General features: G+C 47.4%; 2 protein-coding genes across 3 annotated transcripts in view; one reads left to right on the top strand and one right to left on the bottom strand.

The window, feature by feature from the left end:
- Positions 1-22,648, bottom strand: part of MDGA2 (MAM domain containing glycosylphosphatidylinositol anchor 2) — a 220,308-nt gene that overhangs the window by 84,699 nt on the left and 112,961 nt on the right. For both annotated transcript variants that reach the window (XM_074544152.1, XM_074544153.1), the window contains exons 6-7: positions 17,342-17,611; positions 564-893 (exon numbers count right to left, since the gene is read on the bottom strand). In XM_074544152.1, the coding sequence (XP_074400253.1) occupies positions 564-893; positions 17,342-17,611 (600 nt within the window). The remainder of the gene's footprint in view (positions 1-563; positions 894-17,341; positions 17,612-22,648) is intronic.
- The window catches only part of LOC141729302 (uncharacterized), a 143,268-nt gene continuing 121,290 nt past the window's right edge, over positions 671-22,648 (top strand). Inside the window, exon 1 of the mRNA XM_074542214.1 lies at positions 671-852. Within this exon, the coding sequence (XP_074398315.1) occupies positions 671-852 (182 nt within the window). The remainder of the gene's footprint in view (positions 853-22,648) is intronic.

Below are 22,648 nucleotides of genomic sequence, written 5' to 3'. Positions count from 1 at the left end.
ATGTAGCTGGAATTAGCAACAGGCTGAAAAAATAAATCTCTGTTTTTGGGGAAGGGTGACACAGCAGGCACTGGCAGCCTGGGCACGTGGGATTTGCCTCCATGAGCAATCCACCTCAAAAGGATGGAGGAGAAAATAAAAAACGGATGAAAATAAAACCAAGAATTTCTCTGTTTTTCTGATTCCCTGATCAAGGATCAGGGAATCCCAGAGTGGTTTGGGATTAACACTGATCTCATTCCAACCCCTGCCATGGGCAGGGACACCTCCCACCTTCCCAGGCTGTCCCAAGCCCTGTCCAACCCAGCATTTCCAGAGATCCAGGGGCAGCCACAGCTTCTCTGCGAATTCCTTCCCAGGGCCTGCCCACCCTTCCCAGCCAGGAATTCCAAATTCCCAACATCCCGCCTAAATTTTCCCTCTTTCCCTTTGAACCCACTCCTCCTTTCCTGCCACCACCTCTTGGTGAGCATTCCCTCTCCAGCTCTCTGCAGCCCCTGGAGGAGCCCTCCCCACCACGAGGTGCCTTCACCCCACCAACCCAGCCCCGAGCTCCTCCTCACCCGTGCTGCTGGAGATGTTGACGTCGATGCTGATGTCCGAGATGCCGCCTCCCTTGAGGGACGCCACGCAGGTGTAGGTGCCGAAATCGGTGAACTTGAGGTCGATGATGTCCAGGTTGGTGGTGCCGGGGGACACGTCGGGGTCGGTCTGGGTGATGACCATCCGCTCCGAGCTGCGCAGGGGCCGCCCGTTCTTGAACCAGCTGAAGGTGAGCTCCTCCGGGGGGATGGCTTCCACCTGGCACGAGATCTTCACCTCCCGCCCGATCTGGATGTTGTCGTCCTTGTGGTACGGGTCGGGGGTGATCCAGAAGCGTCCTTTTTTTAAGGCTGGAAGGCAAAAAAAAATAAAAGAGAAATTTTCTATGATAGAGTGGAAATTTGGCTTCGCTGGTGTTGCGGTAGGACATGAAATAAAACGGCGCAGACACGCAACTCTCCAAGGTAAAAAAAAAAGGCAAGTTTAATTCTGACTCCAACATTTATAGATTTCCAAAAGTGACAGTGGATTGGAGGGTGACAGTGCCACTAGTCCAATGACATTGATAAACCAACAGTCCATCAAATTTCTACTCCTGCAGAAAAGAATGCAAAACAATAATTATTAACAGAAGGTGCACAAAAATGTTCATTACAAGAATGTAAACATCAGAAGGCTTAGAAAATCTTAAAAAACCAGGGAGACACACTGGAGGCCCAAATATGAATTTTAGAGGGGCTGCAGCCACAGGATTTGATTTTACTCCCAGGAAACTGCATGGCACCAACTTGGAATTACAAGGATGAACCAGCTGGAAACTGGCACGGAATTAAACTCTGAGGCATGAGCTGAGCTTTTTTTTTATTTTTTTGTGGAAATAAACAAGATATCAGGCAGAAATTGATTATATTATTTTTATATATGAAATATATAATATTTGCTATAATATTTTTACATATGAAATATGATTTTCTGATTTTTAGGATGAAACACTGGCATGGGTTCCCTGGAGAGCCAATGGATGCTCCATCCCTGGAAAAACCAGTTTTCAAGGCCAGGTTTGGGTTTTTTTTGGAGCAACCTGGGATAGTTGGAGATGTCCTTGATCCCGGGATGGAATAGGATGAACTGGAGTGGTTCTTCCCACCCCAATAATTCTGGGATTTTTTTGGTGGAACCCCTAACCCTAACCCTTGAACCTTCCAAAGCACATGTTAAACACATGGATAATTTTTCCTAGGAACTGAAATCCTGATTAAATTCCATCACGGATAAGGCAGCTGTGAAGCACTGTCACCTCCACAATGAAAATTAGAAAGTCCCAGCACCTAAATCAGGCTTAGCTGCTGCCAACCAAAATAATTCCTGAGGTTTCAGGGTTTTTTTCCCCACCTCTGGAGAGATTTCTTGGCTTTTCGTCCTTCCTGCCCTGTCAGAGCACCAGAAAAAGGGAAATATCACCCAAAAATCACTGGCACAACCAGTGGGGTCACCTCCAATCCCTCTCGAATCTCTCCTGCATCCAAGACTATCCAAACCCCAAGTACAAATCCAATTAATTCTCCACCTCCCACCAGAGATAAGGAAATTTCAGGGTTCCACATGGGGATTTTTTGAGGGATAACCTCCAGAGTAGGGAAAAAGCAGCTCTGGAAAACCTCATTTCCCACCATCTTCCTCATAAAGGAGCCTCTTATCCTGGCATTCCATCCTCAGTCTCCAGGAATAAAATATTCCTGCATCTCACTCACCTCAATTTTCTGTAAATGAAAAACCTAAAACTCTCCAAAACTCCATCCGCACTGACATCAACTGAGGGTTGGGATGGTCCTGATTTTTTGGGTTTTTTTTTTTTTTTTTTTTTTTTGAGAGAATGCTTCAGGATCAGGCATTTAACCTTTCAAGGACAGAGATTTTTTGATGAACTGAATATAAAATGTTCCTGACACAACCCAAAAATATTTTTTTTCCCTATAGAGCTGTGCCAAAGGATGTTTATGGGTGTATCCAAGTGGTTTTTTTCCATCTGGATGGACCCAAACCAAAAATATTGGTTAGAAATTGTACAGATCCCCAGGCTGGGTAGAAGTGCTAAAGATAAATATTGATATCCACCATTTATGGAGATTTCTACTGAGAGTTTTCACAATTCCCTGGGTTCCTCTTCCCTTTCCCATTGTCCTGGATCCATTTCACAGAATCCCACAATGGTTTGGGTTGGGAGAGACCTTAAATCCCATCTCATTCCACCCTTTCCATGGGGTGGGACCCCTCCCACTGTTCCAGGGTGCCCCAGTGCCCAGCCTGGCCTTGGGCACTGCCAGGGATCCAGGGGCAGCCACAGCTGCTCTGGCAATCCCAGCCCAGCCAGGAATTCCCAATTCCCAATCTCCCATCCATCCCTGCCCTCTGGCACTGGGAGCCATTCCCTGGCTCCTGTCCCTCCATCCCTTGTCCCCAGTCCCTCTGCAGCTCTCCTGGAGCCCCTCCAGGCCCTGCAAGGTTTTAGAGATTCCACACTTTGGACATACTAAAAAAATCTGTCTACTCCATCCACGAGTGGTGAAAATGTGAGTTCAGATTCAGTTTTGCTTATTCCAGCTCAGTTTTGTCAATTCAAACTCAGTTTGCCAATTCCAACGCAATTTTGCAAATTCTGACGCAATTTTGCGAATTCAAACTCAATTTTGGTAATTCCAACTCAATTTTGCAAATTCCAGCTCAATTTTGCAAGTTCCAACTCAGTTCTACTAATTCCGACTCAATTTTGGTAATTCAGTAGCTCCTTAAGCAAGGACTTGCAAATTCCACACTGAACGAGCACTCCCAGCACCTGGAAAAGAATTAACACTTCCAGAGCTCAGAAAATAATTCAAATTAATTAATTAATTAATTTATTTATTTATTTATTAGGTTGTCTTTCCAAAGTGGGGGGACAAAGCCTAAATTTGAGCTATTTACCCTCAGCTCCACAGGGGTAGGAGAGGCTTCTTCCATTGAGTCAGGCAACGTATTCAAGGAGAGAATGGAAAATTTGGTATTTTTCCTAGGAAAAGCGTCACTTTGGATGCTGCTCCTCAGTTCCAACCACATCTCAAAAGCATCCAACTGGTTGATTTTATTTATTCGTTAATTATTTAATTTATTTACATTATTCATTTACATATATTTATTTAAGGGAGTTCCATGGCTTTAATCAAGAATGGAATTTTTTGCGCTCCTCTTTGCCTAGCAGTTCTCCATCCCTTGGGGAATTCTCAGCCAATTCCCAGGAATCAGCACTACCAAGTTGGGATCACGAGGCTGAACCAGTTGGAAACTGCCAGAGAATTAAACTCTGAGGCACGAGCTGAGCTTTTTTTTATGTGTTTGTGGAAATAACAGCACAAACAATGCTTACACACACAAAAACCCCTCAATATTTTATGCAGATCCTTTTCAGGCAGGGGAGAACCAAAAAAGAACTCCATGGGCACGACCAGAGCGACGTTTCAGCCCAAATTAGTTGCTCATAACCTCAATAAACTATTTTTATTTCTGAGTTTTCAGCAGTTTCTCCTGCCTGGGACTGAACAAAGTCTAGCAGGGAAGTCAGGGTAACTTTCCTTTGTGGAAAAGCACAAATTCCAAGGTAAGAAAAGACAAGAACCTCAAAGTTTGGGTCAAAGCTGTTTCTTGCAAGCAGAACTGGGTTGGAAGTGGATGGTCTTTAAGGTTTTTCAAACCCAAACCATTCCATGACTCTGGATGAGGTCTCCAAAATCCCTTCAGAGCTTCCTGATTTCCACCACGTTGGGAACACCTGAGCTGAGCTTGATCCAAACCCACCAGGTAAAGGAAAAAGGGGTTTTTGTATCATTTCCTCTGTCCAGCCATCCCATAAAAGAGTGGCTTGGGTTTTCCTCAGCTGTAGATTCCTGCACCTCCATTTCCAGGAGGAAATTTCCAGGAGGGCATTCCAAAATGCCAAGAAAATTGAGCCCTGCCATGGATTTTGTATCTGTGGCATCAGTTATGTGCTGAGAAGTTTTCATGGGGTGCGACACAGAAATTAAAGATAAATTAAAGGTTAAGGGGTTTTTACACAGGCAGAGACGAGGGAGAATGGTTGTAAACTCAAAGAGATTTAATGGAATATTGGGAATTGGGAATTCCTGGCTGGGCTGGAATTCCCAGAGCAGCTGTGGCTGCCCCTGCATCCCTGGATAGCCAAGGCCAGGCTGGACATTGGGACAGTGGGAGGTGTCCCTGCCATGGCAGGCCGTGGATGGAATCATCTCCAAAGTCACTTCCCACCCAAACCATTCCAGGATTCTCAGACGAACCAGCAAAACGTGGGAGATGCTGCTGCAGACCCCTGCCAGTGGATTTTTGGGAACGTCACCAGCCCACGGAGCTGCAAAGGAGCAGCAAACGTGCAAATAAATCTGAAACTGTTCTTTGAGACTCAGCAAAGTGCCAGCCTCGCTCCAAAGAGGCCCCAAAGAACGAGGATGTGATCAAACAATCCGAGATGAAACAACTTTTGTCCTCAAACTCCTCACAAACAGTCCCTGCCCTCCCTCATTAATTATATTTTCAAAGTAATGAAATGCAGTTCAGGATCTCAAGCAAGGCCTATTTGCATTCATCAGGTTCAGTTGTTTTTTTTCCCACCCCCTCCCTTATAGACCCCAAATTTTCCTTTAATGCCTCAGAATGTTCCTGCCTCACCAATTTCCAATGGCTCAAACACCACCACTAACTACAACAAGCTCTGCACAATTTTCTGCACCATTTTTAGGCTTTAACACCGGAATTATGGACCCCCGGCTGCTTCCCCAGTGGATGCAGGACAGGGAATGCTCAGATTTGTGGTTGCTGACGGTTCTGTCCGTGTTTTACCTGTGACAACAGGGCCATGGAGCAGCAAAACTCCAAATTTCTGGCTTTAACCTTCTCTGAGCAGCCAGAGGCCCCTTGAGGCACCTTCTGTGCCCTCCCCTGAGGAGGTCTGGAGTCATTTTGGTTGTTTCCCTTCACTTTTTTGCAAGCGATTTTGTTTTGACCCGTTCACAGTGAACCAGAGAAGAACCTCCCTCAAGCAGATGTGGAGCCCTGCATGGTCTTGGAGAAGATGTTGGAGGTTTGAAAAACTCAGAATCCAGCCCGGCCCTTTTCCTGAGCACCCAGAGTGGGAAATTTCCACTATTCCAATAATTTCATTCCCAGCCACACCCCACTTCCAGAATCCTCCAAAATCTCAGGGAATTCTGTGATCTCCTGGATCTCGCTGTGGGCTGGGGCAGAGGAGCCAGGAAACCTTTCCTGGTGTCCAGGTGCTCCTCACCCCTTCCTGTTTCCTTCTCAAACGTGGGGAAAAGAGTTTGTGATCCTGGGAAAGATCCTTCAATTATTTTTTAAGGACAATGGACTACAGAGACACAGCAGGGAAATGGCCAAAGATCCCAGAATTCCAGGATGGATTGGGTTGGAAATGAATTTAGGGATTGTCCAGTCCCAACCCCATGAACGGGGATATCTTCACTGTCCAAGGTTGCTCCAAGACCCATCCAGCCTGGCCAAACCCTCCTGGAATGACGTGATAATGGAAGGAACAATAAAATCAGCTCCAGTGCCCCACATGGGAAGAGCTCTCCCGTCCATATTTATTTTTATCTGGAATTCCAGCCTAAATTGATCCATTTACTGCCCAAAACCCCTCATTCCCACTGAATAAAAACCCACAGAAATCCTTCCCTGATGTCTTGGCAGTGACTTGTCCACTGCTATCAAATCAAGAGAAGGAAAATCCAAGTTTTTATCCCAAGCTCTGAGGAGATACGAAATTTTTGTTTATTTTGGCTGTGGGCAATAAAATTGGGTCTGTCTTTAACATTCTCCCGGATTCCCTTAAATTCCCTTATCCAAACACTTTAACAACTGTCAAAAAGATCTTTTTCAGTGGTGATTATCTCAGTGCGGTCATTAAACTTCATTCTTTACATGAAAATACATTTTGGCATTGTTCTGTGGAGAAAAAATGGGAAAAACTCAGATTTGCGGTTGCCAAAAATTCGCATTTGCCGTCATGGACCAGGAAAATATTGGAGAGGAAAATAATGGAGAGGAAATTACTGATTTCTGGTTTAATTGTAAAACTTAATTATGAATAGAAGAGCAAAACCACACCCCAAATAACAGAGTTTGTGGATATCAGCTCAGCATAATCAAAGTGTGCACAGAATTCCAGAATGATTTGGGTTGGAGTGTCCATAAATCCCCCCCAGTGCCACCCCTGCCATGGCAGGGACCCCTCCCACTGTCCCAGGGTGCCCCAGTGCCCAGCCTGGCCTTGGCTATCCAGGGATCCAGGGGCAGCCACAGCTGCTCTGGCAATTCCAGCCCAGCCAGGAATTCCCAATTCCCAATCTCCCATCCATCCCTGCCCTCTGGCACTGGGAGCCATTCCCTGGCTCCTGTCCCTCCATCCCTTGTCCCCAGTCCCTCTGCAGCTCTCCTGGAGCCCCTTCAGGCCCTGCCAGGGGCTCTGAGCTCTCCCTGGAGCCTTCTCCTCTCCAGGGGAACATTCCCAGCTCTTGGAGCAGCTCCATGGCCTCCTCCAACATATCCACACCTTGTCCTGAGAAGCCCAGGCCCGGATGCAATTCCAGTCATAAGGACCAGTCTGGGTCGGAAGGAAATACAAAGTAATTCAAAAACATTTGAAAAGAGACTAATGTAATAAATAGCCCGAGTTTTTAGGGACAACACTCCAACTTGGACCACTCATAAAATTAAAATTCCTTAAATTGGGCATTTAGAATCATGGAATTGTTCAGGTTGGAAAAGTCCTCTGAGATCACCGAGTCCAACCATCAACCAGTACCACCTCTGTGGTCACCACTAAACCTTGTCCTCATCCACACATTTTGGGCACAATTCCAGGGATTTTGACTCCATCCCACCCCAAGCAGCCTCTTCCAACACTTCCCAATCCATGAGGAAAAGACTCTGAGGTCACTGAGAAAATGCTGCTTCCCCAGAGTTCCCTCTGCATCCCAAGACAGGCTTGAAGCAAATTCCTGCTAAAAAAAGCTCCACATTCCCAACATTTCAGCACCAGCTCGTTCTGCTCCTGTCAACACGGTTTGAGCTGGAAGATTTTAAAATCCTGAACTTCCAGCAGCTCACCGAACAATTAAGATGTCAAACGTCTTCTCCTAAAACATCTCCAAACTTTTTAATATCAAGTAATTATTTGGCACTTCCAAGGCCAGATGCATTCCCACTTCCAATTTAAATGCAAATCCCACGGAGAGACTTCAGGTTTTGTCTCTACTTTTAGAAACTGCTGCTAATTTTGCAAAGAAAAGGGGGTTTTATTCCTGTTTTTCCGTGTGCTCGGCTTAATTAGCTCCCGGCTCCTTCGGAGCTGCTCTTTTGAAGGAGGGGGAGGTTTGGATTCCTTTGAATGATGAAAATTTCAGTTTACAACTTGCTCCAAACCTGATCCGTTAAAGAGATGAAGGGGAGATCAAAGGGGGAGAAACTCAGCGTGGTTCCTCTTTTAGCGGCTTTTAGAAGGAAAGATTCCATGGAAATCAGCGGCACCGGGAGGAAAAGCGTTGGGGGCTGGGAATAGATGATCTCTAAGATCTCTTCCAGCACAAACCACTCCGTAATTCCAAGAAATATCCAGGTGGGATTGAGCTCGGGGTGTTCCTTCTCCCATCCCCAGCTCGTACCACACCTTTTCCAAGGACTGAAGACCTCCAAGGATGGAAATTTCACAACCTCCTACCCTCAACTCCCAGGAAAAGCCAGGAGCTGTACCAGTGGTGTCATGGGGCTTGGAGGCAGAAATTGCTGTGTCCTTCCTTTTTTCCTGATGGAAAGGTGTTTCCTCCCTGATTTGAAGGGGATATAGATGATGGATCATGGATGAGATCCCAACACATTCAAGTGAGGGTGAAATTTCCAAAAACTGCAGGAATTTGACCAAGAAGAAACAAGGACAGCTTAGCAGCTGGAATTTTGTCACTTTTAAAATCCCAAGCATAGGAAAAAGGGTAAAAAAGCCAAAATATTTCCTAAGCTCCAAAATCCCAGCTTGACGAGGCATGAATGGAGCAGTGGATTGGGGCTGCCCCATCCCACAAGAAAATGGGAATTTTGGACTCTTGTCACAAGCCAGACAAGGATTGGGATATGAATGAAACCCTTCAGAGAAGCTGCCATAACCCCCAGTGGGCTCTGCACTTGCCAAAGAAATTTTAAATTCCTGGAATGTGGCAGCTGGATGTTCTCCAGGGCCTTTAAAAAGTTTAATTCTTGTGCCAAAGCCATCCTCCAAAGAAAAACAAAAAAGAGGCTTGCTGAGTTTTCCTGCCCCAAAGTGATCCTTTGAAAATATTCTCTCTTTGTACATGAGACTCAGCCATTCTCCCAATCCCAGACAAACCCCCCATTCCCAAGGTTCCACACTGGGTTATCCCCATTCCTGCTTTTGGGGTGGCTCAGAAGCTTTGTTGGAGTTCAGGATTTCCCTAGAGCCTGGATTTCTGGAATGCATATTGAATGTATTTTCCTCTAACACTTTTTCTCCCACTCTTAAACACCTCAAAACTACATCAGGATCCCGTAAAAATTCCCAAAATTACTTCTCATACAGGACAGAGATCTAAAAATCCCAGTCCCGGTTGCTTGATGCAGCAGGAGAAGTGTCTTAAAACACATTTCAAGGACAGCAAAGCACATTGGGAGCAGAAGAAACCACTCTGAGCTCATCCTTCTCCTCTTGGTTTCCTCCCCCTCCAAGAGGAGAAAAAACTTGGAAAAATTCAACTTTTTCTGTGCCAAAAAGAAAATGTTGGTGAAAGTCCCCAGATCTTGCCGTGTGTTATCAGCCAGGATCTAAAACAATATTTAAAGTACAGCACAAACCCTGCCAAAACAATTATCAGCTTTAGTAATTAATAACTTCTGCCAATCAAGAGTAAGAATAACCTTTATCCTTGTCTCCAGTGGGATCCCAGAATAACTGAGGTTGGGAAAGAGCTCCAAGATCAGAGTCCCAGCTGTGCCCAATGCCCACCCTGTCCCCAGCCCAGAGCTCTCAGTGCCACCTCCAGGAATTCTTTGGACACCTCCAGGGATGGGCACTCCAAACCAATGGACAGATATTCATGGAATCATGGAATCATGAAGGTTGGAAAAGACCTCTAAACTCATCCAACCATTCTCCAGCACAGCCAAGGCCACCACTGCCCCGTGTCCCCAAGTGCCACATCCACATGGATTTAAATCCCTCCTGGCATGGGGACTCCACCCTGTACCTGTGCCAGGGCTGGGGAACCCTTTTAGGGAAGAAATTTTCCCAAATATCCAATCTAAATCACTGGAATCACTGAGATTGGAAAAGAGCTCCAAGATCAGAGTCCCAGCTGTGCCCAATGTCCACCTTGTCCCCAGCCCAGAGCTCTCAGTGCCACCTCCAGGGGACACCTGCAGGGATGGGCACTGCAACCCTCCCTGGGCAGTGCCAAGGCCTGAGCCCCCTTTCCGTGGGGAAATTCCTGCTGTGCCCACCCTGAGCTGCCCCGGCCCAGCCTGAGGCCGTTCCCTCTGCTCCTGTCCCTGTTCCCTGGAGCAGAGCCCGACCCCCCCGGCTGTGCCCTCCTGGCAGGAGCTGTGCAGAGCCACAAGGGCCCCTGGGCCTGCTTTGCTCCAGGTGAGCCCTGCCCGGCTCCTCAGGGATTCTGCAGGCCCTGCCCGGCTCCTCAGGGATTCTGCAGCCCCTGCCCGGCTCCTCAGGGATTCTGCAGCCCCTGCCCGGCTCCCTCAGGGATTCTGCAGCCCCTGCCCAGCTCCCTCAGGGATTCTGCAGGCCCTGCCCGGCTCCCTCAGGGATTCTGCAGCCCCTGCCCGGCTCCTCAGGGATTCTGCAGCCCCTGCCCGGCTCCCTCAGGGATTCTGCAGCCCCTGCCCAGCTCCTCAGGGATTCTGCAGGCCCTGCCCAGCTCCCTCAGGGATTCTGCAGCCCCTGCCCAGCTCCCTCAGGGATTCTGCAGGCCCTGCCCGGCTCCCTCAGGGATTCTGCAGCCCCTGCCCGGCTCCTCAGGGATTCTGCAGCCCCTGCCCGGCTCCCTCAGGGATTCTGCAGCCCCTGCCCGGCTCCGTTCCCTGCCCTGGACAGGCTCCAGTCCCTCCAGGTCCTTCCAGAGCTGAGGGATCCAGAACTGGACACAGCCCTTGCGGTGCTTCAGCAGTTTCCAGCACAGGGGGCAATCAGGACAATCCCTTTCATTCTCCTGCTCCCACACAATTCCTGATCCAATCCAGGTGCCTTTGGCCTCTTCCCATCTGGCCACATAGGGAATGTCCAGCCACTGTCCCCAGGACCCCCAGGACAAATTTGGAAAAAATGTATTCATCCAAACCCAAGGAGAGGGCTCAGATGAATCCCATCTCCTGAATTCCCTTCTGATAAATCCTTCCAGACACGTGGTGCCCAACAGGCTCCTCATGATGCCCTCCAGAGCAGCAAACTCCCTTCAAAATCAAATTTCTGCTCAGAAAAATTCCAGGAAGTCCTAATGAAAGGGCAGAAGGATCAATAAACCATCTCCGTTTTTATTGGAGAGCCTTTTATGAACTCATCCATGACCCTCCAGCCTGGGAAGAGCTCACAGGCCTGAGCCTGTGGCAGATAATAGAAATAAATGGATTTATTCAACTCCAAAGGTCCCCTTTTCCCCACATTCATTCCCAGAGCAGTAAGTTTTTAAGGAGCACACTGGGAATTTATGGCTGTAGGAACACCCTGGATGAGGAGATCAGGTTTTTGGTTAAAACCTTTTGAAATCCCATCACAGAGGGCGCCTCTCCATGAAGCAGATGCCTGAGGATATTTGCCAAAGCCTTTGGAATTCTCCAGCCAGGAAAAAAGATGGAAAATCAGAATTATCGAGGCTGGAAAAGGCCTTGGAGATCACCAAGCCAAGGTGTTATCCCAGCACTGCCACATCCCAAAATTTATTCCATTCTGTTTCCTGAGAGCTTTTCCCAGGATACAGAGAGGAAAGGAAGGATTGGGAAAAGCTCCTTGTGCCAGTTTCATGGAAAATCCAACTTTTTTTTGATTTTAGAATTCCCAACCAACCTCAGATGATTCTACACAGTGACCACACATGCCCGACCCACATCCCAAAATTTATTCCATCCTCCCACTTGCTGGGAGCTTTTCCAAGAATACAAAGAAAAAAAAAAAAAGGATAGGAAAAAAAAAAGCCCCTTCTGCCAATTCCATGGAAAAATGAACATTTTAGGATTTTAGCATTTCCAACCAGTCCCAGATGATTTCAGGCAGTGACCACACATGCCAGATCCACATCTCAAAATTTATTCAATTCTGTTTCCTCGGAGCCCTTCCCAGGATACAGAGAGGAAAGAAAGAATAAAAAAAAGATCCTTGTGCCAGTTTCATAGAAAATCCAACATTTTAGGATATTAGAATTCCCAACCAATCCCAGAAGATTCCAGGCAGAGACCACAAGTCCAGATGTGCCACGGCTCACCCTCCTGCCAGGAGTGACCTGCTGGGTGACCAAACCCCAATTCCACCTCTGGGAAAAAATTCCAGAGCCTTTCCCAGCCTCTGGTGCTGGGCAGCTCCTGGGAGCCCTGCTCACATTTCAATTGATGCAATCCGGGCCCATTCCAGAGGTGCTGATGTCCAACCAGCCTTAATTTTATCCTTTACTCCTCTAAACCCCAAGGGAAATCCCTAAAAATAGCTTTGGAATAAAGAACAGGAAAGCAGAAGGAAGGCAGGTGTAGAGAACAAAATCCCAGGATTTTTATTTAATTAAAAAAGCAACAAAAGTTCATTAATTCATAAAAGCAACATTAATTTCCCAGTCTGAGCTTCCTCCTTCTGTTTTTAATTCTTAATTATTTTTTTTTTAGCAGCCACGCCTACAGTTCACACACAGTTTTTAAAGGGATAATCCAGAGGTACTTCCAGCAATCCTGGCCTTAAAAAGGGATTTCCCTGGAGAGCTTTTTGTCCAGGAAGAGCTTTTGTGCTGCTGCTGAGCACGGTCATTATTTTCTATTTCAACTGACAGGGAATCCCACCCCTTGGAAAAAATTAACTCCAAGGATGGGGTTTCCACTTCCCAGAAGGTGAAAGTCACACAGGCAGAGTCCAATGGAATTAAAAATGTGCTGCTGTTACAACGGCAAAGAAGGAGGGATCGGATAAAGATTGGAATGGGATTCCCACAGGAGGGAATCAATGGAAGAGGATGTCCAGGAATGGGATGGAGTCCCCATTCCTGCAGGGATCTAAAGCCCTGTGGATGTGGCACTTGGGGACATGGTAGCATTGGCAGTGCTGGTGGAGGGTTGGACTGAATAATTTTGGAGGATTTTTCCAATCTCAGCAATTTTGATGTTCCATGATTTCCACACAGCCTGACACCCTTCCCAACCCTGCCAGTGCTCTTGAATTTAAGCCCTGGAAAACGTTTCTGTGGCTCTCGCTGTGCCCCAATCTGATGTGCAGCTGTCCCTCAAGGATGCTATCCAGCATTTTCCTCTCTTACTGGATGGAGGAGCCACCTTGGAATCAGAGAATCCTGGAATGGTTGGGGTGAAAGGGACCTGAAATCTCATCCCATTCCCATCCTTTCCATGGGCAGGGACACGTCCCACTGTCCCAGGCTGCTCCAAGCCCCATTGTACAACCTGTCTGTTGGACACTTCCAGGGATCCAGGGGTATCCCCAGGTTTTTGGGAATTCCATCCCAGCCCCTCCCCACCCTCCCAGCCAGGAATTCCTTCCCAATATCCCATTTAATGCACCCTCTTCCAGTTTAAAGCCATTTCCCCTAGTCCTGTTCACTCCAGCCAGGAATTCCCAATTCCCAATCTCCCACCCATCCCTGCCCTCTGGCACTGGGAGCCATTCCCTGGCTCCTGCCCCTCCATCCCTTGTCCCCAGTCCCTCTGCAGCTCTCCTGGAGCCCCTTCAGGCCCTGCCAGGGGCTCTGAGCTCTGCCTGGAGCCTTCTCCTCTCCAGGGAACATTCCCAGCTCTCCCAGCCTGGCTCCAGAGCAGCTCCAGCCCTTGGGGCAGCTCCGTGGATTCCTCTGGATCACTCCAGCAAAGCCACAACTTTCTTGTGCTGGGAGCTGGAATTTCCCAGGTGGAATCTCCCAAGGACAGGACAGAGGGGGACAATCTCCTCTCTCCAGCTGTTCCATGAGACCCTGCATCCTCAGCCCCCTCCTTCCACTCGGTGACCTCACTTTTCAGAAAAAACATTTCGTTTTTCCACCACAAACCAGTTTAAAAGACAAAACCAGCCCCAAAACCCAAAGTGGGTCCTGAAAATGGAGCAGCTGAGGTCACCCCGGAGGTGTCACCGTGCACAGGCCAAAGCCCAAGGTGACAATCAAAAACAATAATTTGAAGCTGAAGGTAGAGGGGCTTGTTGAGGCTGATTTTGTGTCTAAAGGCTGCAATTAATCTGCAAAATTCTTAATAGATGAGAAATTTGGATGGAAGCATCCCCATGACAGGGCTGGGATGGGATGGGATGGGATGGGATGGGATGGGATGGGATGGGATGGGATGGGATGGGATGGGATTTAAGCCCCGTCCATCCCAAACCATTCCATGATTTTGGGATTCTCTCTGCCTTCACCTACACGGTGCTTTGCTCAGGTTTCTCTGAGCAGCAACAAATTCTTCCTCGCGCAGAAACAGGAAAACATCCAGAAAATTAATGGAGATGCTTCATTCATGGAATGGAGCAGAGACAACAAAGGCACACTCGGATAAAAACGCTGACATTTAGAGAAATTTAAAGGGAAAAAATTTTCCTCTGGGCCCTGCTGGTGCTTAGAGGAAAGATTTATTTCTGGGTCAGACTGGGGGATTATTGTTGAATCCTGGGATTCGGGGTGCACCTGGCACAAGATGGGAACTCCATTTACCAAATGCTTTCCCTGCCTGGCATGGAAGTTTCTATTTCCAGCAAATTCTCTTCTCTCCTCAGCTGCTGTGTGAAAATCCTGACCCACAACAGCCAAATGAGCTGAAGTGAGAGGGAAATGAGGCAAAATGCTGAGAAATAAACACACAAAGTCAACCCAAACTCTGCTTTTCTCTCACATTTCACTCCTCAACTCAGCATCACTTGCAGCAAAGATAAACCCAAGAGTGGAATGGAGATTTTTTCCATCTAAAGGAGAGTTTTCCCATTTAACAGAAACAATAAGGGTGAAATAATAGAACTGTGTCTGGGAAGGAGCTGAGCTTCATTTATTTAACGGGTTCTTCTCATTGTGGTCCCTTCTCAGCATTAACAGGGCCATGGAAAAGAGAGGGAAAAGGGAAAAAAAATCACCTGGAGTGTTACAATGAGACTTTGTTCAACATCTAGCAGCTCCCAGGCATCATCTTCTATAAATAAAAATGGGAGGGGATATTATTATTATTATTTTTATTATGATGCCATGACTCATGGAATTTGTGTCTGCAGGGATTTAGGGATGTGGCTTTTCCTGAGGGCTGCCTGGCACTGTCTGCTGGGTCAATGAAAACATTGAGGTTTCTTTTCACACCAAGTTCTTCCTCTCCTTTTCCTTACTCCGAGCTGTTTTCCACTCCCAATTCCCCTTCTCCGCTTCACCCCCATGTAAATCCCAGGAAATTAATATTCCTGAGCTGAGGAATGACAACAAAACCTCGGAGCCAAATGTCAGAAATTCAAATTCCAGTGCAAAATTCCAAATAAATCCATGCCCATCTCCCGATCCAGTGCTCCCTCCCTGACCCCCAGGACAGAAATAACTCCCAATTCCTTATCCTGCTGGGGAGCAGGAGATGCTGGGGAATAAGTGAGCAGGGGTTGTGGTGTCCATGAAATACTCCCACATTGGCTCTTTATCCATCAGTTTTTCCTGAGTCTGATTCATCCCAGGTTATTCTTTCAAACTCCTATAGCTTGGAGTTTATGTGGAAAATGAAGCTCAGATGAAGCGTTTGGTTCAGGGAGGTGAATCCTCTCTGATGATGCCAATCCAGCTCTGTATCCAAACCAGCTGCCCGTGTCCCAGGGGTTTTCCAGAAGGGATTAAATGAGCAGGGAAAGATTCCCTCCAGCTGGGAGCAGGTTTTGTGCAAGCCCTCCTCTTTCATTTTCACCTCAGACAAACACTTCTCCTGGTTTTTCCTGGAATTCAAGCACAGGGATCCATCTCAAGCTCCCCACCAGGGAGGACATTCCCAGCCTTAATTTCAGGAACAGCTTCAGACAAGGAGGAAGGAAGAGATGAAGGAGGCAATGAGAACTCCAGGAGCCTGGGATGCATCCAAGGCCTTTGCAGATCATTTCATAGAACCATGGAATATCCAAAGATGGGAGAGACCCACAAGGATCGCAGAGTCCAAATCCTCCCCTGCACAAACTCCCCCACCACAACAATCCCACCCTGGGATCCCTGACAGTGCTGTCCAAAAGCTCCTGGAGCTCTGGCAGCCTCAGGGCTGTGCCCATTCCCTGGAGAGCCTGGGCAATGCCAGCACCCTCTGGAGTAGTGGAACCTTTCCCTGAGATCCAACCTGAGCCTGCCCTGGCCCAGCTCCAGCCATTCCCTGGCTCCTATCCCTGTCATCAATCAGAGCTGCTCCTCAGGAGGATGTTGAAGACCACAGTGAGGTCTCCAGTCAATGTCCTCCAGGCTGAACCAACCAATTTCTCTCCACTTTGCAAGGAAAAGCTGCTGCATCACCCCAACACAAAAAGGCACCAAACCACTCTTGTTCCACCTCAGGGCTTTGATCCCAGCACAAGAACTCCGGAAGTCTTGGAAACCAACAATAATTCATCCCATAAATGATTAGAAGAGTTCAGAAATCCTGGAGTAAGAGAATTATCAAGGTTGAAAGAGACCTTCAAGATTTAGTCCAACCAGGACCATTTGGAAACAGAGGAAACCCCCACTGCTGAACATTGAATGTTGAACATTGAACATCAGATATTTAATGTTGAGCATTGAACATTGAATGTTGAACATTAAAATTGGAATGTTGAACATTGAACATTAGATATTTAATGTTGAGCATTGAACATTGAATGTTGAACATTAAAATTGGAATGTTGAACATTGAACATTAGATATTTAATGTTGAGCATTGAACATTGAATGTTGAGCATTGAATGTTGAATGTTGAACATTAAACCTTGAATGTTGAACATTAAACCTTGAACGTTGAACACTGAACATTGATATCAGATATTTAATGTTGAATGTTGAATTTTGAATGCTGAATGTTGAACATTTAACATTGAATGTTGAACATGGAACCTTGAATGTTGAATATTGAACGCTGAACCTTTAATGCTAAATGTTGAACATTGAACATTAAACATTGAACACTGAATGTTGAACGTTTAACATTGAATGTTGAATGTTAGATATTTAATGTTGAACATTGAACGTTGAACGTTGAATTTTGAATGTTGAACATTTAACACTGAATGCTGGACGTTGAATGTTAAATGTTGAACATGGAAGATTTAATGCTGAACGTTGAACATTTAACATTGAAGGTTGAACATTGAACACTGAACATTGAACAATGAACGCTGAATGTTGAATGTTGAATGTATAACATTGAACAATGAATGCTGAACGTTGAATGTTGAATACCAAACATTGAACACTGAATGTTGCTGTCCCACTGGATTACGACTGGAATAATCTTCCAGGAGAAAAGTCCATGGTTTTCCAACTGAACTCACCTCTTACGATGATGTTGGTGGACTTCTTGGCGGGATTGCCGACGTTGTTGTTGGCGATGCAGCTGTAGGTGCCGGAATCCTCGGAGGTGATGGCGGGAATGGTCAGGGTGCCCCCGTTCAGGACAGTCTTGTTGGGCAGGACCCCCACAGACCTCACCCACGTCAGGCTGGGCACTGGCTCCCCCCCGGTGGTCACACACACCAAGGTGATGGCTTCTCCAGGGTTCACCACGATGGGGTCGTCCACGAGGAGCTTGATGGAAGGGGATGCTGCAGAACAACAGGGATCACAGAATCAGGGAATGGTTGGGACGGAAGGGATCTTAAAGATCCACCCATCCCACTCCTGCCATAGGCAGAGACACCTTCCACTATTCCAGGCTGCTCCAAGCCCCAGTGCCCAGCCTGGCCTTGGGCACTGCCAGGGATCCAGGGGCAGCCACAGCTGCTCTGGGCACCTGTGCCAGGGCCTGCCCACCCTCACAGCCAGGAATTCCTAATTCCCAAAATCCCATCTATCACTGCCCTGTGGCAGTGGGAAGCCATTCCCTGTGTCCTGGCACTCACTGGTTCCTTGTTCCAGCTCTGACTGGTGGTTCCAGTAAGGAAAGGAAAAGGAGATAAAGAAAAGCAGGGACACTTAAAGCCATGGAATCACAAAATCATGGAATGGTTCGGGTTGGGAGGGACCTTAAATCTGATCCAGTGCCACCCCAGCCATGACAGGGACACCTCCCACTGTCCCAGGCTGCTCCAAGCCCCGGTGTCCAACCTGGCCTTGGGCACTGCCAGGAATCCAGGGGCAGCCACATTCCCGGGCCATGCAGAGGCAGGTAGGGATGGATAGATGGATGGATGGATGGATGATGGATAGATGATGGATGGATGGATGGATGATGGATGATGGATGGATGGATGGATGGATGGATGGATGGATGGATGGATGGATGATGGATGGATGGATGGATGGATGGATGGATGGATGGATGGATGATGGATGGATGATGGATGGATGATGGATGGATGGATGGATGGATAGATGGATGGATGGATGGATGGATGGATGGATGGAGGGATGGATGGATGATGGATGGATGGATGATGGATGGATGGATGGAGGGATGGATGGATGATGGATGATGGATGGATGGATGATGGATGGATGGATGGATGGATGGATGGATGGATGGATGGATGGATGGACAGCCCTGCAGTTACAATTGGGATGGAACACGCCTGTGTGTGGGACAGGTGCCATCTCACTGGATTGGAAATCTTGGAAGAAGGAATTAGTCAAGAATTTGTTTGGCATGGGAAGCCTGTTCTCCTCAAGTCAGATCCTGCCACTCATCCATCCTTCTCCATCCACCTTCTCCCCAGTGAACTCCTGGGAACTTGGCTGCCAAGTGGGATGAATCCCTGGAGCTGGAATGCAGAGAGGCATCTCCCTTGGGACATCATCTCTTTGTGTATGGAGAGACTGAACCACCCTGGACAGGGGCGTTTTTCCCTCTCTGGGATGTGAAACCTTCGGCTCACACCTAATTCCCATAATTCCCATAAAATTCCCATAAAATTCCAGGTGTAGCAGCAGCAGTCAGCACAGGTTGATGGGGAGATGCTGCTGACCTCAGAAAGAAGTGATTAAATTTAATTCTCTTTTCTTTTCTCTCCTTTTCCATGAAATATTTCCATGTAGTAGAAGAGAAGTAAGTGCTCAATAATAAGGGACAGGGCAGCAATTAATTGGAGATTATAGATATAAATATAATAGAAAGTATAAAAATAAAATAAAAATAAAAATAAACCTATAAATATAAATGTAAAATCCCACTCTGAACTGTGACATCCTGTGTCCCCTGGGGAGAGGGATCCACCCTTGCTGGATCCAGGCTTTGCTCCAAGGTATCCTTTAAGCTGCATAAATGATGAAGCAATGTATAAATATCCATTGCCAGGCCAGGAAAAGCAGCAATTCCGAAAAAAAAAGCCAGGAATGAAGATGAAGGATTGACTTTCTGGGCCAAGAATGCCAGCAAATGTGGTAATAAAAAGGGAAAGGCAATAAAAATGTTACATTCCAAATCACATTCCCATCCTTGTTATTACAGGGAGATATTCCCGGGTGTTCTGCTTTAGATGGGAATCTTATTTCAATATTAAAGGAATACAAACCAAGCACTAGAGGCAAATACAAGAATCAGCCATAAAATCAGAGTTTGCTTCATTTGGGCTTCACCCAGGAGGAATTTGCTTGGTCTGCATTTGGAAGCAGGAACAAAAGAAAAATGGGAAGAGCTTCCTTTGTACCTGTCCTGGCACTGGGAGAACTGGGAACATCGCATTCATGGAATATCCTGAGTAGGGGGGTCCCACAAGGATTATGGATCAAGCTGCTGTCCCTGCCCAGACCCCCAACAATCCCACCCTGGGCATCCCTGCCAGTGCTGTCCAAAGGCTCCTGGAGCTCTGGCAGCCTCAGGGCTGTGCCCATTCCCTGGACAGCTCTGGAATAGTGGAACCTTTCCCTACTGTCCATCCTATCCCTCCTGGACACAGCTCCAGCCTCAGTCCAGTCCTTGGTAACCAGAGAAAACTCCTTAGGAGAGCAGAGATTCACAATCCAAGCCCTCTCTTCCTCTTCCTCCCATTTTTGGACTTCTCAAATCCTTCCCAGCATGAATTCCTGGTTCAGGTAATTTAAAACGAAAGGAATTGGGCTCATGGCTAAAAATCCAGACCCCAAACCAGTCAGCTCTGCCATCTGTGCCAGGGTCTCTTTGCTCACAACCTCTGAGCTCTTCTTCCATCAGCTGATGGATCCCTGGTTTGGAATTCCAGCTGGGAAACTGGGATTTGTGCCATGTTTTCTGCTTAAGGAGGCTTATTTTTGGAAGAAGGTGTCAAAAACAGGGATCCAGGTACAATCAGAACCTGTGGGGTCATCACCAACACCCAGCTGGCTCCTATTTCCCTCTCCCTTCCTCTCTCCTGGGTTTCATCATTTTTCCTGAACAATTCCAGCAAGGAGCTGCTCTTTGCTCCCACTTCCCATCAAATCTCGAGACAGGGAACAAGGGAGCCACGGATAATCCTTCAAAACTTGAAGCAAAAGATAAAAGCACCGACGTCAGCCCAAGCTGGTGGGGCCATTTCCATAATCCTGCAGATGAAAGGGAGCCCTTTGCCATCCTTCAGGAGCAAAGTGGGATGGGATAAAAAGGCTGGGACGCATCCCTTTCATCCCGACACTCCAGACAGAAAGAACATGGAAATGAGGGTTTGGATACAGCAGTTTCCCTTTATTTACGCCACAAGTTTCACTTTCAGCTCCAAATCCCAAAAAAGCAAACAGAAATCCCTGGATTTCTGCAGCCACAGACATGGCAAATTGGATCTAATCTAAAAAATATTAAGAAATTTAGGAAGATTGTTGAGGTTTTCAGCAAATAGGACTCAGTGGAGCAGATAAATGGTCAAACCACACTTATGAAGGGAATATTCCCAATATTCCCAATATTCAGGAATGGGCCCTTACATTGATATTTCTCTGCTAAAGGAGAAAAGAATAGGGAGTTACAGTCAGGGAATCATGGAATCTTGGAATGCTTTGGGTTGGAAGGACCGTAAATTCCATTCAGTGCCGCCCCTGCCATGGCAGGGACACCTCCCACTGTCCCAGGGTGCCCCAATGTCCAGCCTGGACTTGGGCACTGCCAGGGATCCATGGGCAGCCACTGGAACATGGGAGAGGTTCGTACATGAAACCCCATTAATTCCAGGAATTACAAATGAAACCTGAAATCCCATAAATTCCAGGAATTACAAATGAAACCATCCCTGCCAGAAGGCGTCAGGACTAAATGGGGTTTTTGTTATCATTCTCAAAGCCTCTTCCCAAGCCAAGGTCTGTCCTAAATGACTTCCAGGATTCAGGAGGGGAACACTGGGCCGTGGAGCTTTGACCAGCAAAGCTTCACCCAGCCACAACCTCCAACCCAGCAGAGCCTCAGCCAGCCAACATTCCTGGTCAAAACCTCCCTTGGACTCCATTAGGAATAATAAAAATCATCACCAAACAATAGCAAGCTCTGAGAAATACTCCCAAAACTTTCCTGGAGCATGCTTTCCAAACATCCCATTTGCACACCCCGAGAACGTCTCCCTGTCCTGAGGGCTCCGTGTCCCCCCTGCCCTTTGGAATTGGGGTTTCCTAGCGGCAATCCCACATTTTGGAGTCAGGCTTGGCTTGGCAGGGGACTGTTGGAACCCAGGACATTGCTCTGGCTGCCCTGGGGGACTCCAGACCCTGGCAGGGGCTCAGAGACCTTGGCACGCAGTCACAGACACCTGTGCCTTTGATTTTAGCCCTTGCAAAAAATAATTTCCAACTTTGTGTGAAGAATTACAAATTAAGAGAGATTAAGTAGAATAATGGTTAGCTTGTCACAGGGTAAAAATGTAGAATTTGGGGTTTTTTTTTAGAATGGGGGTTCAGGGGGCAAGATGGAGGAATTTGGGCGTGTCCTGTCTTTCTCCTTCTTCTTGGCCTCCATTTTCTGCTGTGCTGGTGGCACTTCTGGATTGGTTTAAGGTAGAAGCTCACTGTCTAACATAGGTGATAGGTATTGGGGAGTTATGGTAAATAATGTACCCATAGTTTTTAGTGTAAAAATACAACACTGAGGTGGGCCGTGTGCCTCAAGCCGACCTGCTGGACAGACCTCAGTGGGTTAGAGAAAGAATGACAGAGATAAGGAATAATAAACAACCTGGAGAACCAGAACAAAAGAATCCTGACTCCTTCTTCGACGGCCGGGCTGGGAAAAGAGGCTTGTACGTATCTCAGAGTCACTGTGACCAGCAGAGATTCTGAGAGGGCACAAAGAGAGCGGCAGAGCCCCTGGGAGCTCCTCCCCTGGCAGAACAAGGCCCTACTGATCGGAGGGAATCCGCCCCGCTCCCTTTCACGCCGCAGCTGCAGCCTTGGGAAAGGGGCTCCCATTCAGAGCTTCCGTGCGGGAGCCACGGACGGGGGTAGGACGATGGGGATGGACAGAGACCAGAGATCTCTGAAGCCAGGCCTTGGAACTTGGGGTTTATTGCAAAGGGCCTGGGTGATTTATTGCAAAGGGCCTGGGTGGTTTATTGCAAAGGGCCTGGGTGGTTTATTGCAAAGGGCCTGGGTGGTTTATTGGAAAGGGCCTGGGTGGTTTATTGCAAAGAACCTGGGTGGTTTATTGGAAAGGGCCCCAAGCAGGGCCCAGCTGGGAGCTGCCAGCCACAGCTCGGAGCAGGCCCCAAGGA

This window comes from Zonotrichia albicollis, chromosome 6 (genome assembly GCF_047830755.1).
Source record: "Zonotrichia albicollis isolate bZonAlb1 chromosome 6, bZonAlb1.hap1, whole genome shotgun sequence".
NCBI lineage: Eukaryota > Metazoa > Chordata > Aves > Passeriformes > Passerellidae > Zonotrichia > Zonotrichia albicollis.
Note: the sequence above shows the minus strand (reverse complement) of the source record. Positions and strands in the feature narration are given on the sequence as shown.